The following is a 21,637-nucleotide window of genomic DNA, read 5'->3' as shown; positions in this document are numbered from 1 at the left end:
TCCCACACCTCCTCTTCCTACTACTAACTAACTGCGGTCCGCTTCGCTAGGTTCGTGCACTCCGTCGTGGGTTACGACGCCGTAAAGGTCCAAGTGGCGCTTGATCTCGTTTGAACTTTAACCGATCATTACGGTGGTGCGGTGGTCATGATCTATAACCCGCAGGAGGCGCCATCGCCGTAGCTACGATACAAAATGAGACTCACGTTTTGTATTTGTTGGGCTCCCACAAATACAAAATCTCTTTTGGTATTATTGAATTAGAGCTACATGGTAGCGAAGTCGAGCGCAACTCTCATTATAGAGGCGATGGCGACTTAAGCATTTTTTAAGCTTTAATGTGATTTCGAAAACCCTAATAAAACTGCTTGAAAAGCATAATAAAGTCTTGAGTAGAACTAGAATTTTAAAATTCTGTATCTGTAAACATGTGTATAAACATCAATATTTCAGATTTGTAAGCCCACATGGACAGATTCCTAGACAACGTTTGAAGCTGTATCATGGTTTTATTACAGTTGTCCAGTTGGCAAATAGAAAGCAAAAGATCTATGGTTCCTCCTAACCTCTGAAACATTGAAAAACACTGGGAAAGATTTCGTCAACTAGGTTATCACATTTCGTCGTGATTGGAACGTCATATGTATGATTGACGCGATCCCGCAAATCTGGGATTTGTTTTCCTTTTCTTCAAAAAAGGAAATAATATCGTGATCAGCTGGTTGTCGTGATACCCACTACAACAACTGCTATAGAGTTGTCGCTCGCGTTACATAACGCTCCTCAGTAGTAGTCCACGTCATGATACAAGGAGAGGCGTCCATATGAATGGTGGTGGCGAAATGATTATTATGAAAATGACTCTCCACATAAACACAATTCCATTCATCACTAACTGCACTAGCTGCATCAGCGCCAGTCGGAGTCCGCAAATGGTCCAATGGTTGAGACTGATTTCTTTCTTCTGAACTAGCAGCAGTAGCAGCAGCAGCAGCAGTGAGAAAATGGCCTATTGTTTTCCAAACACAACCACCCTGGCGCTGACTCGGACGCCATAGCTAGAGGCATTTGCAATGCAACAACGTATGTGTGCAATCCAAATGTATGAATTTTTCGCCAACGAATGGAAAGTGAAAGTCACGATGGGGAAGTTTTCAGTATAGAGCTGTGAGTTCGGGTAGCAATTCTACTGGGCGCGCCGTACCTACATAGATAGGTACGTGATGTTGCAGTAATCTGGCGCTCTGTTGCGGTTTTTGATTGAGAAACCACTGCCATCAATTCTCGATTTAATGATTGATACCGAAGGGAACTGTATGATTTTCCGGTATGACTTGAACTTAGCTTGTGATACCAGGTTATGTAAGACGAGTGTACGTTCATAAAACAACATATTTGTGTGAATAAGCAGTTGAAAAATTAACATGTCACGCTATAATCAACTCTGAAAATGAAATCTCAAACAATAATTTATTAGAGCTCAAAAAACATTAAAAATGTATGTCTGTTAAAAAAATGAACAGTAGCTTGATTCTCGTTAATTCGTAATACCGAAATAAGTGAAACACTACAAATGCATAACAAAAATAGAACATCACTTTGACACAACCAACATAAAACATAAATTAACATGGCAAATTTATGTTTTGTGTTGATTGTGTCAGAGTGATATTCTAATGTATTATGCATTTGTAGTGTTCCAGTATAATATGATTTATTGTTGTTATGCATTTGTAGTGTTTCACTTTAGTCGATAATAAGAACTAACGAGAATCAAGCTACCTAAGTTGATAACAAATAGCGATCACATGATGACGAAGTTTCATAGATCGATTTGAGTGATTCAGTGTATCTTGGAGTGTCATTGCTGCTGTGTTCATAGCTAATTTTCCCAGGTATTTGTAATCCTAATTGGGACATCCTGATTCTTGTTTTGATATGAGACATCTACATTTTGATATCCGTGTTATGGAATGATTGGCATGCCTAAAATTAATCGTTGTTCGAAATAACTTGAAAGTAGTTAGTTAGACTGAGGCAGTTTCTTACGCCAGAGCGCTTCAAATGCTCTAACAACGCGACATGCAGGTATGATCCATTTTGTCAACATGATCTGCGATTTTAAGATGACAGAAACGGAATAATATACTTTGACAAAAAAGTATATTGCACCATTCAATATGAACTGAAACATCAAATTCTCAAAGTAAAATTATTATTATTATAATTTATTTTTTAACTAAAAATTTTGAAAGAGGGAAAAAAACCCTTTAAGTGATTTACGCAATTTTGAAACCTTTCTCAAAAAGGCACAAAACCTCAAAAAAAAGTAAAATTATGTAGTTTAATTGTTCTTTTACGTCTATTTGAACATTTTGGTTGCATAGTTTACATTTTACAGTTTTTTAACTGACACCGATAAGAAGTTTTTTTTAATGCTTCCAGAGAGCTATTCGCTCTTTGAAGGAAGCACGACACTAGACAACGGACTAGCATGCAACGCGCAGTGGCACAGCCGAAAACTTTTCCTGACAGCTGCGGCGAGAATGGAACCCGTTTTCGCTTAATTTTTGTGACTCCACATTCGTGACCACATTTTTGAAAATTTAAGAAACTTAAATCTTGATTTATCGACTGTAAAGTTTTCTATCAAATATGGTTTGGCTTGCAGTCCCTCAAATCAAAAGGAAACAGAGGTTATCTATTTTCCGACGTTTCGGCGCAATGTATTTTGCCTTCTTCTTGGGATCACTAAAATGGTTTATACAATAAGTTTAATTTTACATTTCTATTTGTGTGTCATTTACTTACTAGAGTTCTGTTTTTTGTCATTGTCTGTTTAATTTCTACATAAAATTGTCCTATTTTTGTTCGTCGCATCACTATTGTTTGAAAATTTAATTATGTTGAGTAATATAGTCAAAAAATGTACTAATCAAAAACGAGAAAATTACCGTTGAAGTTCAAGTTCACTCACTGCTTCGGTAGACTGTTTGGTAACTGATCTGTGTTATGGTTTAGGTGGGGTCGGATGGGTGGTTGGTGTTTCTGTTATTTTGTCCATTAGTGTTTTTTGTCATGACTGTGTTAATTCTGTGTATTAGTCCAGAGAGCGTACTGCTAAGTCTATCTGTATCTGTTCGTTTGTTGATGGAATCGTTGTCGTTGCTTATGTGTATCATCTCTAGAATCGGGAGAATGTTTCTCTTGTACGTCCGATCGACTATTCGTGTTGTCTCGTAGATGAACCTATGGTCGTGGTCGATGCAGTGGGCCAAGAGAGCTGTTTTTTCTCTGAGTGCTCTCACTGGTTCATCTGCATATGTACGGCCTGACTCTAATAGGTTCTCCAGTTGGTTGAGATTGCTCCGATGGCCCGACAATCTCTTCTTCAGCAGGTTGCCGGTCATACCGATGTAGCATTTGTCGCAGTTTCCGCACTGTATTCGATACACCACGTTATGGTGATGATCCATGGGTATCGGGTCCTTAATGCGTGTGTAGAGATCCCTTATCGTGTGCACGCTCCGTGGGCATATTATTACGGAGGGATAGTCGTGTCGTAGTATCTGGATGATTTTTGGTGTAAGTGACGGGATGTAGGGGAGAGATCGGTATATTTTAGCTTGAGACCGCCTCAAGCTAAAATATACCGATCTCTCCCCTACATCCCGTCACTTACACCAAAAATCATCCAGATACTACGACACGACTATCCCTCCGTAATAATATGCCCACGGAGCGTGCACACGATAAGGGATCTCTACACACGCATTAAGGACCCGATACCCATGGATCATCACCATAACGTGGTGTATCGAATACAGTGCGGAAACTGCGACAAATGCTACATCGGTATGACCGGCAACCTGCTGAAGAAGAGATTGTCGGGCCATCGGAGCAATCTCAACCAACTGGAGAACCTATTAGAGTCAGGCCGTACATATGCAGATGAACCAGTGAGAGCACTCAGAGAAAAAACAGCTCTCTTGGCCCACTGCATCGACCACGACCATAGGTTCATCTACGAGACAACACGAATAGTCGATCGGACGTACAAGAGAAACATTCTCCCGATTCTAGAGATGATACACATAAGCAACGACAACGATTCCATCAACAAACGAACAGATACAGATAGACTTAGCAGTACGCTCTCTGGACTAATACACAGAATTAACACAGTCATGACAAAAAACACTAATGGACAAAATAACAGAAACACCAACCACCCATCCGACCCCACCTAAACCATAACACAGATCAGTTACCAAACAGTCTACCGAAGCAGTGAGTGAACTTGAACTTCAACGGTAATTTTCTCGTTTTTGATTAGTACATTTTTTGACTATATTACTCAACATAATTAAATTTTCAAACAATAGTGATGCGACGAACAAAAATAGGACAATTTTATGTAGAAATTAAACAGACAATGACAAAAAACAGAACTCTAGTAAGTAAATGACACACAAATAGAAATGTAAAATTAAACTTATTGTATAAACCATTTTAGTGATCCCAAGAAGAAGGCAAAATACATTGCGCCGAAACGTCGGAAAATAGATAACCTCTGTTTCCTTTTGATTTGAGGGACTGCAAGCCAAACCATATTTGATAGAAACTTAAACTTATGCATCTATGCGTTATTGTTGAACGCAAGAGCGACGCATATTACAGTTCTAGTACCCGAATCGACGTTTTCAGGAATTACACACTTCCTGTAATAGTCAGTCTTCCGGAACATGGTTTCGATATCTTGACAGAAAGAAGGATATGTTTCCTTCCCTCCGGAAGGCATTTTTCTCCACGAATATTTTCTAAGTTTCCTTCGAGTATACCTTCATAGATTCCCGTAGAAGTTTCTTTCATGATACTTTTGGGAAATCTCATGCAACTTGTCTATGCAATCACCTGAAACTTCCTCAAAACTTAAAAGGGTTCATTCTTTGTGGAATTCCTCTAGGTACAGTTTGACAAAGTTTCGGACCCCTGGGATTTCTTCAAAAGATCTCGAATAAACCCAGATGTCCCCTTTTCTAGATTTTTTTCGGGAGTTCTATCAGGAATTCCACCCGGAAATTTAATTCTGAGTTGATTTTCTGTTGAATTTCTGTGAGCATTTCAAGCAGAACTTTTACTGATATTTCTGAAAAAATGAAAAAAAAACTCCAGAATTTTTAAAAGTGTTCTTGATTTTTTTTCTTTCGATATGTATTCCAAGTCAAGTCTTTCCTAACTCTTGGGAGTTTAGTTAAATAATGTTTTTGAAATTTCAAAAAATCTTCCATGAATATTTAAAAAATAATAACCTTTCTGAACTTATAAAAAATATTTAGAATGTTTTTTTTAGAAATTCAGCCCTTTGCCGGAACTTCTGCTTAAAGAGCAATGGATTGCTTAGCAAATATCATTCTTAAGAACAGAATGAACGACTTCTAAACATTCCTTCAGAGAAACATATCTATGAAAAGTTTTCAGGAAGAGTTTGAAATTTCCCCAATTTGACAATTTCCAGTTCTTTTTATTCTTTTAGAAGCTTTTTTTCTGAAATACACTGAAACTTTATTCACGCTTACTTCGGTTTTTTTTTCTTTGGAACTGCGACCGACATTTCGAGTGTATTCTACGGATATTCTTCAGTTATTCTATTCTCGAAAATTCTTCCAAGAATTGTACTATTTTTAAATTTCTTTTCAGATATTCCACAATTTTAGCAAAAAATCTTCCAATAATTGCCAAATTATTATTTCTAGGGAGTCTTTAGAGAACACTGATAGTGTCTGGGTTCGATTCTCGGTCCGTCCAAGATTTTTTCGTAAGGCTTCATGGCCGTGTGGCTAGTATCACTAAGCGTGCTGGGGAGCACGGGTTCCATTCCCGCCGTAGCTGTCAGGAAATGTTTTCGACTGTGCCGCACCGTGTTTTTTTTAATGCATAACATTTTATTACCAATTTTTAACATTTTCCTGCACCCTGTAGCATATTTCACCATATTTAATACATAACTCGTTACGTATTAAAAAATCCATTCCTCTCACATGTAGTGATCTTCGCAAAAAAAAAAAAACGGAAGAATCAATGACAGACTCCCGGGAGGATTCAAAGAAGGAAATGTGAAGGGAATTTCTGGAGCATTCCCGAAACGAATCCATGGAGAAAGTTCGGGATCTGAATCTGGCATATATGAAGGAATCCCTAAACAATCCTGGAGAAATTTCCGAAAGAATTTCATAAGGAGTTCCATTGAATTCCGTGGAGGTATCCCTGAAGAAAGCACGGAAGGGATCTGTGAAAAAACCCCTAGAGGAATCCCTTAAGGAATCATTTACGACATGAATCCTAAGAGGAACTAATATACGAATCCCGAGAGAAATCCCTAGAGGAATTCCTAGAGGAATCCCTAAAGAAATCTTTGCAGGAGTTCCAGAAGGAATCCTTGGAGAAATTTCAGGAGGAATCCCTGAACAAATCCTAGGAGAATTTCCGAAACGAATTCCGAGAAGAATCTCTGGAGGAGTTTCTGAAGAAATCACAGGTGAAATCTCTAAAAGAGTCCCGGAAGAAATGAGAGGATCCCTGAAAGAATAATTAAAAGGATGAATTCTGAGGAAATACCGTGATAAATAAGAAGGAACACGAGACAAATTCTTAAATACCTGAAAGAATACCGGTAATAATCCCTGGAGAAATCAATAAAAGAACCTCAAAACGCATTTTAGATAACATTCTAAGAGGAAACCCGATAAGAATTCTTCAAGGAGTGCGTGAACGAAATTTGGAAGGAATCTCTAAAGAAAAACTGAGAGAAATCAACGAAAAAATCCCTGAAGGTATTCCAGAAAAAAAACTCCTGAAAAAATCACGGGAAGAATCAATACTGGAATCCCAAATACTGATACCGGTAAATATTTCTGAAGGAATCCAAGAATTCAATGAAGTAATCCTGCGGAAATTGCTTGAGAAATCAGTGGATTCCTGCCGGCATTTCTGAAAAAAATATTGAAGAAAGTCCAGCAAAATCCCTAAAGGAATTCCGGGATACATCAAAGTCCCAGGTATTTCTGAAAGAAACCCGGGAAAATCTTTAAAGGAGTCCCGGGAAAAACTATGAAAAAATCCCGGGATAAATCAGTGAATGAGTGCCTGGTGGAATCCCTAATGGAATGCTACGAAACATCTGTGCAGGATTCTTAAAATAATCCCTAAGAAATCCCGGGAAACATCCGTGGTAGAATCCCGGAAAGGATATCTGAAAGAATCCCAGGGTAAATCCCTGGAAATATCCAGGAAAAGAATGTCGAACGAAATCCCGGGAAGTATCCTTGAAAGAACCCCTGAATGATTCCTAGGAGGAGTCCCTATATGAACCCGATGAAAATCAATGAAGAAATATAGGAAGTTAACGATGCGATGAAGAATTCTGGGAGGAATTGTTAAAGGAGGAATTCCGAGAGAAAAACCTAGAATTCTGCAGCAATCCTTGATGGAATCGCGGCAATAATTCGTAAAAGCACCCGGAAGGAAATCCAGGAGATATTCCTTTTAAAATCTAGGGAGGAGTAATTGAAGAAATCCCGGGGCTGACAAAATGCCGGAAAATATCCCTGAAGAAATTTTCTGGCAGGAATCCAAGAATAAATCAGTGAAAGAATCCCTGGAGAAATTCCTAAAGAAATTCCAGAAAACAAACCTTTGTAAATGTTTGACAACATCCCGGAAGAAATTTTTGATGGATTCCAAGGGTAAATTTCTGGAGCAAACCCAGAAAAGACCAATTCCTTCTGAAAGGAATTTCTAAGAAATCTTTGAAGGAATTCCAAGAAATTCTGGAACAAATCCCTACAACGATCTCGGGAGAAATCAATGAAGAAATTACTCGAAAAAATAAACCTTGATGAATCCCAGCAACAATCTCGGGAGGAATTGGAATTCTCGAAGGAATCCTGGGACAAGTCTACAGGATTCTTGGGATTAAACCTGGTAGGAATTTGGTGAAAAATCCATGGAGGCTTTGTATGTAGACCAAAATATCCGTGATGTAATTTACATGCGTTCGGTAATCTTCAACTGGATATCTTTTCGGTATATGGTTATTGATGTTTGGCCATTTAACCTAATGCAGTTTGGGCCCATATAGCCGAGGCGGTAAACGCACGGGTATTCAGCATGACCATGCTGAGGGTGACGGGTTCGATTCCCGGTCGGTCCAGGATCTTTTCGTAAAGGAAATTTCCTTGACTTCCTTGGGCATAGAGTATCTTCGTGCCTGCCACACGATATACACATGCAAAATGGTCATTGGCAGAGGAAGCTCTCAGTTAATAACTGTGGAAGTGCTCATAGAACACTAAGCTGAGAAGCAGGCTTTGTCCCAGTGAGGACGTTACGCCAAGAAGAAGAGAAGAGGAGGAGAGTTTGGCCGAATGTCTTTTTAGGCCGAATGCCATCTGGCCGAAAGGGTCGTTTGGCCGAATTATGAATCAAAAGAACTTAGAGGCGTGGACAAATTCTGGCTAACATCATAGTTGCCAATAAGTATGATCATCAGACATATTTCCTTCTTTTAATGATAGGCTATTACCAACCATTAAGAGAAGAGTTGGCATTAAAACTGTGATTTTTTTGTCAGAGATTTTTCCTTTTTTGAATCATAAGTTAGATTGATATAAGAAACAGTGGCATGACCACTTAAGTTCATCATTCCATTTTCGGCCAAACGGCGTTCGGCCGAATGGCCAGGAACCATGTTTTTTATACTTGGTCGGATCTATTGGAGACATCATCTTTACATCTCTTTATTGAGTGGAGATACTAGCAACAGTAGTTACCAAAACGCTTTAGAAATATGTATTACCTCAAAAATTTCAAGAAACTGTGTCAAAATGTCCGTCAGAAATAGTTCCAGAAAATCGCTTCCAAGATTTTCTCCATCTCCATCTTACGTCTTATGTTTATTTGATGATCAGAGAAATTTTCATTAAATTCTTACGCGAATTCTCTGCACAGATTTCGACAGAAATAAGCCTGAAATTCTAGAAAAATCTTCAATTTACTCTATATTACTTTTTATTCTCTATCAAAAACGATTACGCTAGACATTTTACCAGAACTTTTGGCGACTATGTGCTTAATTCCTATTTGAATAACTCAAGGAAGCTTTCCAGAATGTTGTCTTGATTGATTCTATATTAGATTCGAATTGCAAACCATCCAGGAGTTCTATCAAAAATTTATTTGGAATTTGTTTTTTGATCGAAGTGTCTTTCTCAATTCATACAGATTTTCGCTAGAAATAAGCAGAGAGTAATGCCTTACATCTACACAGAACAACAAGTGCCTTATGATTGGTTCATGGAGGCGGTGTGTGTTTCCAAATATGTGAAACTGTGATGCTACAGCTATTGAGTTCGATTGATCTGTTAGGTTTTTCATAAACTCCTAATCATACAGTAGTTTCTTGAGATATGTTGGTAGATTTTAGGGTCCAAGAGCTTCACTTTTTGAACGGCAGATCCAGAGATTTATGTCGGTCCAGTTTTGGCATCGCATTGGATGTACAAGATTGAAGGTATCAAGTATCATCGATGTTGTGTCTCATCCATGAACTCCCTGGTGTATGAATTTTGAGATCCAGAGACGTAGACAACGACTTATTGGTAGTTTATGGATACAGTGGATATTCCTAGAACTACATATATCGAAATCAAAGATATACTCTGTTAGCCGTGATTTTTTTTTAATCCAGGGCTCAGCGCATGGGTTATGTTGGAAATTAATTTGAAAAGTTTTATAATCTCTTATGCTTTTTTCTTTTCTGGTCTTGGTGGCTTACGAGCCTGATGGTAGGGCCAGCTACCATGAATATATGCCCTTTCGTAATCCCTAGAGTTTCATAGAACTGGTATACATAAGATATTAAAATTCTCACCCGGAAAAACTTCCAAACTGACAAACGTGTCCAATTGACCCTCAAAGAAGATTCTACGTGCCTCGAACACTCGAACCATCTTCCCTTCATAGCCAACCATAAAAAAACATCCTCCTATTGTACCACACAGCCGACGACACTGCGACTTTTGAGAGGCATTAATCTTAATTACCTGCCGGCAGATTGCTTGTCCCGCCCTAATCCCGACGCCGACCACCGACCGTTTACTTCTCGGGATTTCCGATTCTGCCAAGCTCTTTTCGCCTCACTATTGACTGCGGTAAAAAAAGGCAGGCCATCGGCGATTACCTAGCTTCGGCGCTAGGAAAGCGGAGCGAGAATTTTCAACCTGACCGAAAGAACGCCGAAATTTATGCGGCGTCCACTTGTGCCTTGTTCCAGCAGCACATAACAACTTGTAATTAGGACGGGAAATGAGCACCACCGCCGTCGCAGTTTGAGCTCGGCGTAGAAGACATCACCACCGGAGGTATTATCACATCCAAAAAATTGACCTCAATTGCCTGCCTGCCTGCCATGAAAGCAAGGGCGGCAAGCTTCAGAAAGAAGCGGTCCGGTACCGGTTCGGTCCGGTGACCGTTTCCGTCCGCCCGGTGATGGGCCATTGTTGCACAATACCTGGTGGTCTACGTCGTCGGTCGTTCGGTCAATCGGTCGTAGTGCCCTGCCCCTCAGCGAATTAATTAAAACCGGAATCGTAAAAACTAGAGAAACTGGTCCACTCTGGAAGTGAACAAACGAGCTTCCCGCGTTTCCTTCGCCGTCATCATTGTCGTCATCATTGGTTTCATCACCCATAGGGGGAAGGGCCAGGTAACAAGCTGTTAGCTACCAATATGTAGTCCATTTTACGAGCCGATTTTATGAATGAAGCTTTGACAGGTGGTGGCGCTGCAACACGTGAATATCAGAACCAACATTGTTGTTGTTCCGTAAAATGGCTCATTTGTAATTCACTTTTCTCCTTCTTGACGTTATGTCCCGAAGGGATCAAGTCCTGCATTTCAGCTCAGTATTCTATGAGAACTTTCACAGTTATTAACTGAGCGTTGCTCTGCCAATGACCATTTTGCATGTGTATATTGTGAGACAGGCACGAAGATACTCTATGCCCAGGGAAGTCGAAGGTCTTGAATGGCTAGCAGCTCGTAGGCATCGTTCCATTTTTGTCAGTTTTCTAAGCACGATTGCCGACAACTCTAAATATTAATCGGCCTAAAAGCTACAAATTTCAATCACTAACCACTACTCATCATTTCGGACAACTTCCGAGAGTCTCCACTAACGGCATCGATTCACCAGGAAATCATTCTGCTATCGATCGACTCACTATGTGCCAGCAAGCACTTTCGTGTGCGATGATGATACACCTTCAGCTATCCTCGGGACTCACCCGTAGCAAAGCGGACGGACAGACGGACGCTGGACTTCCTACACATCACGGGAGGGCAGAATTTCCATAAAACGGCCTTAGCTCGTTGGTTGGTGCACTCCCCGGAGGAAAACCCGGCAACAACAGCGAGCTTGAGTTAATTTGCAATTAATACCTTCCTTTCACTCGGCTGCTAGAGTCACCACAACCATTCATTTTTCGCTCAGAAGCCCAGAAGCATGAATCGGAAAATTGCCCAAGCGGCCACCACGAATCCGCATACCGCACAACCGCGCACACACATGACTTGATATGTACCTACCTACTTACAAAATCTCCATTAGCCGAAACTCCCACGAGCAATGGCCGCGGCCATCGCCGTCGTCGTCGTCGTCGGCATCATCATAATATTGTACTCAGCAGTGGCGGAGGCAGTGCGGTTGCGGATACGGATTTAGCGGTTTTGTACCGCACAATCATCGCCATCACTGCTCTGTTGACTGACGTCGTAGTCGACGTCGAAATGAACTCGTGTGGTTGGCACGCAAAACAACAAATTTCCTAGATGTTTTTGGTGGGCACTTACAGAGCTAGCTAGTCGGTTAAAAGTGGTTAGTGGTGGCGCAAGTAATTGTCTACACTCGAAACGTGTGTAATTCTGGGGAGGAGGAAATTATGAGCCAGAATGGCACAATCTTGATTGCCGTTTTGTTTAAAAAAGCTGATATTATCACTTGATGGCTTCTTGAGAATTTAAGATTTTTTTCACTCTATAGTTAACAATGAAGCCATTGATGTTCTTTTTCCTTTGCTGTTTTGTTTATTTATGTATTTATTTATTTTATTAATTGTTTTACTTTTGTTATTTATCTTTTTTATTATTTTATTTCACATTTTATTAAAAAACACATCCTTAAATTTAAGAACTTGTTTTGCTTTGTTCTTTTTTATAGTTGAGACAAGGCCAATAAGTATTTGAAAGTGCATAACTAAAATGATCATAACTTCCTCAGAGCTCTAATAAAACTAAATATTTTAATACAGCTTCAGAACGAACCGACTAACTAGATTCGTGGAAGTTGTTAGAAAGCCAATGCTATGAATCGAGTTTCAGTTTCACATTGGTACAATAAAACTGTTAGTTATCAAACAGTAAGTGTTTATGAAACTACAACTTTAAGTCCAATTGGTTTTGGACAAACCAAAAAAAAAAATAATGGTTAGATAAAACTTGTTGTGAAACTACTGAATAAATTTCTGGTAGAGGTTCTGAAAAACCTTTCAGCAGCACTGCTGCTCTCTAGCAATGTCTGACACTATTCAAGCGGAACTTCATGAGAAATTGATTGAGTAAATTTAAAAAAGATCCTTGAACGGGTATCCGTAGTATTTTTTATTAACTTGCTGACCTCTTGAGGGCACATTCTGACGAATTTTATTGAAAATTTCCGATAAGCGAAATACCTTGGTAGCAAACAGTATGGCAGAAAATTAAAGGAGTTAAAGAGTGGTTGCGTTCATCCGACGACATGGAACTGGGTGAGTTCATACCGAGTTTTTTTTTCTTTACATACTAGAAGAACTTGGGGAAATTTCGCCAATGCGTTTTCATGAGGACTCCTGGAGTCTATAATATCTGCAAATTAAACTTGTAGTTCTGGTACAGGCCTAATATTGAAGCGATAAAAATGTTAGAAGAAAGTGATTGCAGTTCGCAACAATCATTGAGCAAATTTAAAATAATTGGCTTAATTACCTCAACGGCTGTCGATCACAGGTAACACATGGGACTACTCTTAATAAAATACATAATTCGAAAATAGCTATCTAAGCTTGAAAGTTTATTCTCCGTATACTCTTAGTTCAATACTGTGGGAAACGCGCGACTATTTCCGTGAGTCAGTCGGTTTTCTCGGTAGGGAGTTGGGGACGCGAATATTGAATGCGAAATCAGAAGCGCGCGATAACCTTCGTTGGGAAGTCGGTTTTCACGGTAGTGTAAACGATCAATGCGGTGACACGTTTAATATTGAACGATCGTTGGCGTATGTGCATTACCCTTACTATCGCGACCAAGTAAATCATAATCGGGATGAAGGCCGTGTCGTGTATTTTCATATAACTAGTGGATCATATTACCTACCAAAGGTGGCTCCAAGATCCACACCTTACCCTACCCTACTAACAAATAGTCCTTCTCGAAACAACTGTGGGGATGCTGTCGATTCCACGGTTTCTAGTAACAACGGTTGTCGAACTAACATTCCTTCCCCTTTCCCGATGACCGTAAGGACGTGGCCGGCGCCGTTATTGACTTTAAAATATTGAACTCTCGAATTGTGCACATTGGGAGTGTGTAGCTAGTTCCAAGCACCATTCATTGGATCTCTGTGCAACTTCGATTGTTCTGGTCAATCACGGAGTAGCAACTACGATGTGTACGGTTGTCTTTGCTTTTGCTTTTTTGCCTTGGAACATTGGAAGCATTTCTTGCAAGTTTGTTTAAGACACATGTAATGGAAATTCTGTGCTCAAATTTGGTTGAAACTTTGAAGAATATTAAAAACTTTCGGAAACATATAAGTTTTATAGACACTACTTGTAACCTTTCAAAAACTTTTTGAACACTAGACATTAAAGGACTGAATCCTGCCGAATTCTGTATTCTAAACGAAATTCATATATAATATCCCCCAGAAAACAGAAAGAGCAACAAATTAAGCATAAATTTACTGACTTTCTAAACTTACTTTCTAAAATGATTTCGTAATTTCGTGACAAATTCCCTTTTTAAAATTTCCGAACAAAGCAATTTATCAAAAAAAAAACAGGTTACCATTTTTGTAGATTCTATCATTTTATCGTCTATTGTAATTGTGGGCTTCGTGGCCGTGCGGTTAGAGCCGTCAGTCGTATGACCGTTTCGTAAGCGTCGGAGTGTGGGTTCTATTCCCGCTCCAGTCGGTGAAAACTTTTCATCAAACGGAAAATTCTCCACTTGACCACTGGGTGTTTCGTATGTTGTCCGTTGTTTCATGTTTGTGATTGGTTTAGTCTGTGCAACCTTTAGTTGAAGACGGTGTAATGTCTTTAAAAAAAAACTAAATGCAATATTTAGGCACTCTCCACACGTTAGTTAACAATAAAAAATCAAAGATTTTGAAGGTCTCTTTCTGATTCTTGGAAATAATTTCGAGAATTTTCTAATGTATTGGACATTTTCAATAATTTTTAAAACCACTAATAAACTTGTGCATGAACTGTCTCATAATAACCATCTTGAAATATTACCAAGGAAGGGTGTCTGGTCAACTATGAAAAAACCCCTGATTTTTCCAGTTTTTTCGGTTATTAGGAAATATTTCCAGGTCTGCTCTGAATTCATTAAATCATGCAGAATTCCAAATTATTCAGTTCATCTGAATTTACAAATGTTTATTTGGAAATGTTACTGCAAAGATTTTGAGAAAGCTTCCAAAATGTATTCAAGCGGAATTCCTGAATGAGTTATGATGATTTTATTTAATAAAGCTCAGGACCAAAACCTAAAAGATCTTTAATGAGAAGGGTTTGGAAGAATTCTGCGTATAATTCAGTGAATGTCTATGAAGAAATTAAAATAGCTTCCAGGTGAAACAAAAAACAAGGAAAAATAAAAATAAAGATCATGGTCTTGAAAGAAAGTATTGAAAGTTGAAATTTCTGGCAAAAATTGCCACGAATTATCTGCGACGTTCTATGAAAAATTACAATGCCTCTTTTTAGTAAACAAAAACTATATGACGATCTTAAATTTTACCTTTTTGAGGATCGACATATATTTTTTATATTTTTTACCTATCTAAATTATTGTTTTCACGAAGTCTATCACAAAAGCTATCAAGTTATTTTTTAAATATCTCAATAAAACCCTTTTTTTATCTTTTTTTTTTTGCTGAAAGTTTTCCAAAGGCACTGCCAATAAATCTCACAGAAGTTTTACTTATAATTCTACTGAAAAATAGATTTGCAAAAAGATGCCTTCAGAATGCCACCAAAAAACTTTTTTTTTTAAAGTCACTAAAAGCCAAGAATACCTACACATTTTTTTTTACATTCTTTCACAGATCCCTCTGAGAGCAGACTTACTCCTAAAATGACTGCCCGATATTTTTTTGGTGACATGAGAACAGTAGAATTATTTCAGTAATTTCAGTAGTCAATTTTACAGACGCTCAATACTAGCAACTATCAAAAACCTTTTATTTTTACTGAAAGAGTTTAGTAGTCAGTTGTACTTTTTTTTCCCTGATTCAGGCAAAAACACAAGCTTTCACTAGAATGTGGTCAGTATTTTGTTGGAATCGGCTACAAACATCACCAGTAATGAACTTTCATACATATTTTTTTTTTTGTAATTGAGTACTTACTCCAATTAGAAATTTGTCTAGAAAATTTCAACAATGCCAAAACATTAAGAAATAACGGCTGGAGCATAATCTGGAGCTTGTTCAGCTCTGCTAGAGATTTTTTTTAGAATTTCTGCTAAAAGAGACAGGCTAATCAACCCTCCAGAAAATCTATCGCCAAGAATCTAGGAATTCCGTTTACAAAACAATCGGATATTTCTTAAGAAATGTTTCAAATCCCTGAAGAAACCTTAGAAAAAACACCGAAAAGTTAGATTTTATATTCAACAAAAAAGCGTACATCTAAAAAGAACTCTACCAGAAGTATATTTTAATCTTCTGTTAGATACCCCCCAATGATCTCTCAATATCGCCTCAAGCAGTTTTGCAAGAATTTTACACAAAGAATGGCATGATGTTTAACCCTGAAAGGGATACCTGGGGTCCATTGGACCCCAGGCGCCTTTCAGAGCTCGTCTTTGATGGAACACACTCAGCGAGGTGACGAAACGGAGGCCATGAAGGTATCCCTTTTCCTGGAACATTTTTACTAAATAAGAAAACAAACAGAAAACACTGCCTTACAGTAACATTATTCCATCAGACTTCCTATAGGAGTAGCGCAGAAATTTAAAAAATTAAGGTTTATCAGTTTTTCTAAAAAATCTTATGTAAAACTTGAATTCGAACCTAAATTAATACTATCTTTCCTAAGTTCATATTCTCAAAAAAACATTATGTAGGATCATCGTGTCCTACATCGTGTCTTATTCGGAAACAAAGTGATTACGGTACCGATTGATTCCGTTTGTTATCATTCGTGATCACTTTTAACAAAAAAAAAACAAAATAAACAGCGATTCATTTCTTCGTTTTGAGTAAGATGAAAATGGGAGCGCACTTGCTCGTAAGGGAACAGATACCCAACTATTTTTATTTTCCACCACGAGTTTTATGTAATAGTACTATTCATTTGCGAGATTTCTGTGGAAACATATTTGAAATATAGACTGTTTCAGAAATTATAAATACACTTTGTTTATTAAATTAAATTAACTGTTCTAATGATTTTTACCAACTTCTTTCAGAGTATAGCATATTGTACTCCATATTTCTATACATCCTTTCAATTGTCTTGATATTTTGAGGAACAGTCGAGCTCTCTAACAAATAACTTAATTTTTCAAATTTGCATTTGCACAAAGGTGTTTTTTTAATTATTATTATTATTTATTCATTAAAGAGGTTTTAACAAATAGTCATTCGCCTCCGTTGTTTTTTTAATGATTTCAACATTATTTATCACTAAATACCAAAAATTATCTAAATTTTTATCACATTCGCATTCTGAACAAGTTGTCTAAGGAATGCCTTGATCGAAATTTGGGAAAAATCGATACAGGGATTTCCAAAACATTTTTTTTTTTCGGAGATCAAGTTTCTTATTTTTTAAGGTTTTCTACGGAACATAAGAACTACCTCACAGTTTCTTAGCTTTCCTAAACGCATTTAAAATAAACAAACTTATTTTTTCAGCTCATTCGATCCTTCAAATGGCAAAGCTTGTCATACCATAAAAACGAATGCAGTAAGCAGTAATTAAGACATTCGTTTGCTTAACGTTTTGTAACCTGTCATCTAGGTTCCAATATTGTAAATAATTAAACTGTAAATATTTTGTAAATAGAAAATGAATTCGTGGATATTTAAAATAGAATATTGAATTAAATAAAAATGGATTAAATAATTTAGATATAAAATTCCTTTTTCTTTTCCCGCTCCTTTTCCCTTGGTGTCAGATGTCCTTTACAACCCTATTATATTTTGAATTCAAATTCATTCCACTCCATGCAATACCCCCTGACACCAAACGACCATCTTTCAACGGCTGATCTAGTTGTAAAACTGCCCGTTGATGTGGAGGCTGATTTCAACCACGAACATCAGCTACAATAAAACCCGCCTGAGATTTGGTTCAGGTCTCTTTTTGGTAACAGAATTTACCCAAGTATATTGTAGTCCGCGATTTTACCTATATTCCCACTATAGTAACAGAATTCTCGTGTGATCGACCATCCAACAAATTTCCGTGTGGTGAACGAAACCCGCCAGTGAAAGTGACCGTTCGACCGTTGAAGATTGTGCCACGTGGGTGTGAGTCGACCGCGAACCGAGTGGGTGCAGACTACCAGTGAAGAGAGCAGGAAACCAACGAACGAGCGTCCCGACGCCAATTAGAAGGACGTCTCCGACGCTGGTGAGCCATCCAAGATTGGACGAACCAGGCACGCGCCAAACCGAGCCTACTGCGAGCGTCGAAGCACGGCGTCTACCCAACCCCGAGTCCCGTGGAAACCGGGAAGCCCGAGTAAAAAGGTGTGTCGGTTCTAATTTTTCCCTTTTCACAAACCTCCCTCGAATAAAAGCTTCATTATTTAATTTCATTGAATTAAAGTATCAGTATTGAATTTATTTGAATTAGATCATTTTTTATTTAACCACGTTCCCTTATTCGCTTTCTGCAATTTGATTATCCGACCGGTGCCAAAAGGTGGGAAGTGAGTCTACCACCATTTCAACGACCCTGAGATCCAGGTCACCACAAGAGGCCTTGAGTGCACACCCCGGAAGCAGCCGTCGGCTAAAGACCAGCAGCTTGGGGCTTTGGCAGGTTCCCGTCTGGGGCCGAGCAGAAAAAAGACCTGGATCAAAGAGAATCGTATCAATTGGCGCCCAACGATAAAAATAGAAAAAAATCTACTTTGAATTAGATTTTTTTAAATGTGCTCCGGGAGGAATTGAATTTTTGTAAAAATCTCAATTGAATTAGTTTTTCCAACCAAATTTCTGAATTTTTCTTTATCTTGTATATATTTCCCTTTCTTTAGGTTCTAAGTTGTTTAAATTAAGAAGTAATAAGTGAAGTGCGGTTTATTGGTGAATTTGATGGTTATTCATAGTGCAAAGTAATTTCTTTTCGGGTGATGATAAGACATTCTCGTACTGGTTTTGTCAACCACGTGTAAGACAAATTAGAATCCTTTGTTAATTAATACAATAGATCAAACCTAGGCAACTCTTCAAATTCTTCGTCGTTTTCTCAACGCTTTGTTTCAATTAGAATAATAAATTTGGTGACCGCGTGGATTCCTCTGTACGATGGCGCAAACGAAAATCACCTTCGATCAAGCCGTTGAGATGATGTTAGGGTGGTACCACCATATGCGCGTGGATCATTTGTTAGAAGATGAGCTACTTTTTGAAATTGAAATACGGTTGATTGTCATTCGCGATGATCCATCGTTTTCCCAAAGGCGAAGAAGCCTTAGATTGAACTTGAAGGCAGAGAAAGAACAGCAGAAAGTTTTAGATGTTACGTTAGATGCAGAAAAGGTTGAAGATATTGGGTTGTGTGACCATAAATATCAGCAAATTTGTGAGATTTTGAGGCGAGGGGTAATCAGTTCAAAGGACAAGTGCAAAGCTAGGCTCCTACATCTTAGTCATAGAATATTCCAGATGGTGAAAAATTGTGATCCAACTGTTGAACTTGCACAACGTTTGCGTGATTTACTGGTAAGGTGTGTCACCCTATTGCGAGATTGGTTTTACACCCAGTCTACTGCACCAGCTGAGGAAGAGAATGAAACGGCTTTACCGCTGGGAGATCTGTTTGCAATCAAACCCGCACAGCCTCAGCTCGATGATGTGCAAAGCGAGCTAGGTGATTTTTTGAACAATGCTCCAACCGACGGTGCATATGATCGAAATTTAATTCTATCACTTCAAGCACGCATTCGACGGCTCGAAGATGAGTTGGCTTTGCGTGATGAACAAAGGGAATTTTCGAAGCAGACAGTGACCGTTGGCGATAGTATGCAGAATAATCATCCAACTTTTGCACCACATCTGGGGGCGGGGGGAAATCGAATCGTGACAGATCACACCGCGAGCGCGAAACCGTATACCGTTCCTCACAGTGACGTCCCAAATTTAGCAAACCCATATCCTGCATACACTTCTCAGATTAGTACCTTTAATCAAATTCAACCCAACAGTAGCGTCCCAAATTATTTCAACAATTTACTGCCGCCATCGCAAAGCTGGTTTCACCCAATTCCACAAAGCATTCCGCCAGTGGGTAACAATAACGCTGTACCAAACCCCACGGCCTGGCCCGTAAATTCTGTTCCAGCATTAAACCCAGCTAGAACTTCTTTATCCGGCCAATCATCACATCGAACTTTGCCAGTCTCTCGATGGACACTGACAAAATATGATGGAGAAGATCAGGGTCTGAAATTGAACGAATTTCTGGAGGTAGTTCAAGCATTGTCTTTGGCAGAACACGTGTCAGAGGCTGAGCTTTTTGAATCAGCCGTCCATCTTTTTACCGGCCATGCACTGAAATGGTACATGACCATGCGCACTACAGGGCGACTACTAAATTGGCAACATTTAGTAATGGAGATTAAGCGCACTTTCATGCATCCGGACTTAGATCCTTTAATTAAAATGAAAATATACCAGCGACGTCAACAGCGTAACGAATCATTTAATGAATTTTATTACGAAATGGAGCGACTCTTCCGCACCATGAGTAATCAAATTCCCGATTATGAGAAGATGCAAATATTGTTGCAAAATATTCGCATCGACTATAAAAAGCAGCTTACATTCCTGCCTATCAACGATTTAGCTACACTCGTAGCTGCAGGACAAAAAGTAGACGCGTTAAATTTCTCAGCGTACAATAAAGTTTTCGGGACAGAAAAACAGACCAATGCTGTCACTGTGAGCGAACCCAAACCTAAAGCAAAGAAAGCAGAACCACCAAATATCCAAACCCAACCGTCTCAATCGAACAATAGAAATCGGAACAAACCCCCTATTACTCAAACCGAAACTGCTGCACCCAACACGTCGCGCGCGCAGCACCAAGCGAATTCGTTCAAAAATCAACCGAATCGACTCCCCACTCTTACAGCTCTAATCGATTCTCATTGCCCGCCACCACCCAACCATTGCTTTAATTGCGGCGCATATGGTCATCGTTTTAACGCGTGTAGGCTTCCCCGAGGTGTTCTCTGTGAAAATTGTGGCTTTAGAGGATACCCAACCAACAACTGTCCGTACTGTATAAAAAACGAGATGTCAGCGAGAGAAAACCGCGGCTCGCTGCACCACTAATCGCGTACGATATGAAGCAAACCCTTTCTACCTTCTTTGAACCAGCTAGCATTGACACTTATACTCCCAAACCCACCACGTGTCTCGTCTCGTACCCGTATCCCAATGATAATCGACCATATACGACAGTCAGCTTACATGGTGTAAAATTTAAGGCTTTATTGGACAGTGGGAGCAATTTGACTCTGATAAGTGACACAATTTATTCTAAAATCAAACCACGAAAACTATCAACCATTCATGGCTCGATTGTGTTGCGAACGGCAAGCGGAGAGCAGTTGAATGTTTTGGGCCAAATATATCTACCATTTTCATTTAACGGTGTGGTGAAAGTAATTCCTACATTAGTCGTTCCGAAATTAGCCATTGACTGCATATGCGGAATGGATTTTTGGAGAAAATTCCACATCCAACCGACCATCCAGCAATGCGCTATGATCGAACCCTCACAAATGGAATCTTCCAGTAATCAACCGTTGTCGGCCCCTTCCATCTCTGACGAGGAGCGACAAATTCTTGATCAAATCAAGCAACTTTTCCTACCTGCCCGCCCAGGACACTTAACGGTCACTCCCCTCGCTGTACATAAAATTGAGATTCAAGAAGAATGGAAGCATAAAGCACCGGTGAGACAATTCCCTTATGTAATGTCCCCTAAAACGCAAGGTTTGGTTGCAGGAGAATTACAACGGCTACTGGATACCGGGATCATCGAACCTAGTAATTCAGATTGGT

The 21,637-nt window shown here is 39.0% G+C and overlaps 1 protein-coding gene across 3 annotated transcripts; it reads left to right on the top strand.

The window, feature by feature from the left end:
- Positions 1-3,638: 3,638 nt before the first annotated feature.
- LOC134284308 (uncharacterized) lies at positions 3,639-20,908 on the top strand. 3 transcript variants are annotated; one of them, XM_062843115.1, is made up of 3 exons: positions 3,639-4,313; positions 4,386-4,456; positions 4,517-20,908. In XM_062843115.1, the coding sequence occupies exon 3, from the start codon at positions 18,872-18,874 to the stop codon at positions 20,900-20,902; it is 2,031 nt and encodes a 676-aa protein (XP_062699099.1). In that variant the 5' UTR covers positions 3,639-4,313; positions 4,386-4,456; positions 4,517-18,871; the 3' UTR covers positions 20,903-20,908. The 3 variants fall into 3 exon arrangements, with proteins under 3 accessions (XP_062699099.1, XP_062699097.1, XP_062699098.1); XM_062843113.1 differs by having other exon boundaries at positions 4,386-20,908; XM_062843114.1 differs by having other exon boundaries at positions 3,639-4,456.
- The last annotated feature ends 729 nt before the right edge of the window (positions 20,909-21,637 follow it).

Source organism: Aedes albopictus, chromosome 3 (assembly GCF_035046485.1).
Source record: "Aedes albopictus strain Foshan chromosome 3, AalbF5, whole genome shotgun sequence".
In the NCBI taxonomy this organism is placed as follows: Eukaryota; Metazoa; Arthropoda; class Insecta; order Diptera; family Culicidae; genus Aedes; species Aedes albopictus.
Note: the sequence above shows the minus strand (reverse complement) of the source record. Positions and strands in the feature narration are given on the sequence as shown.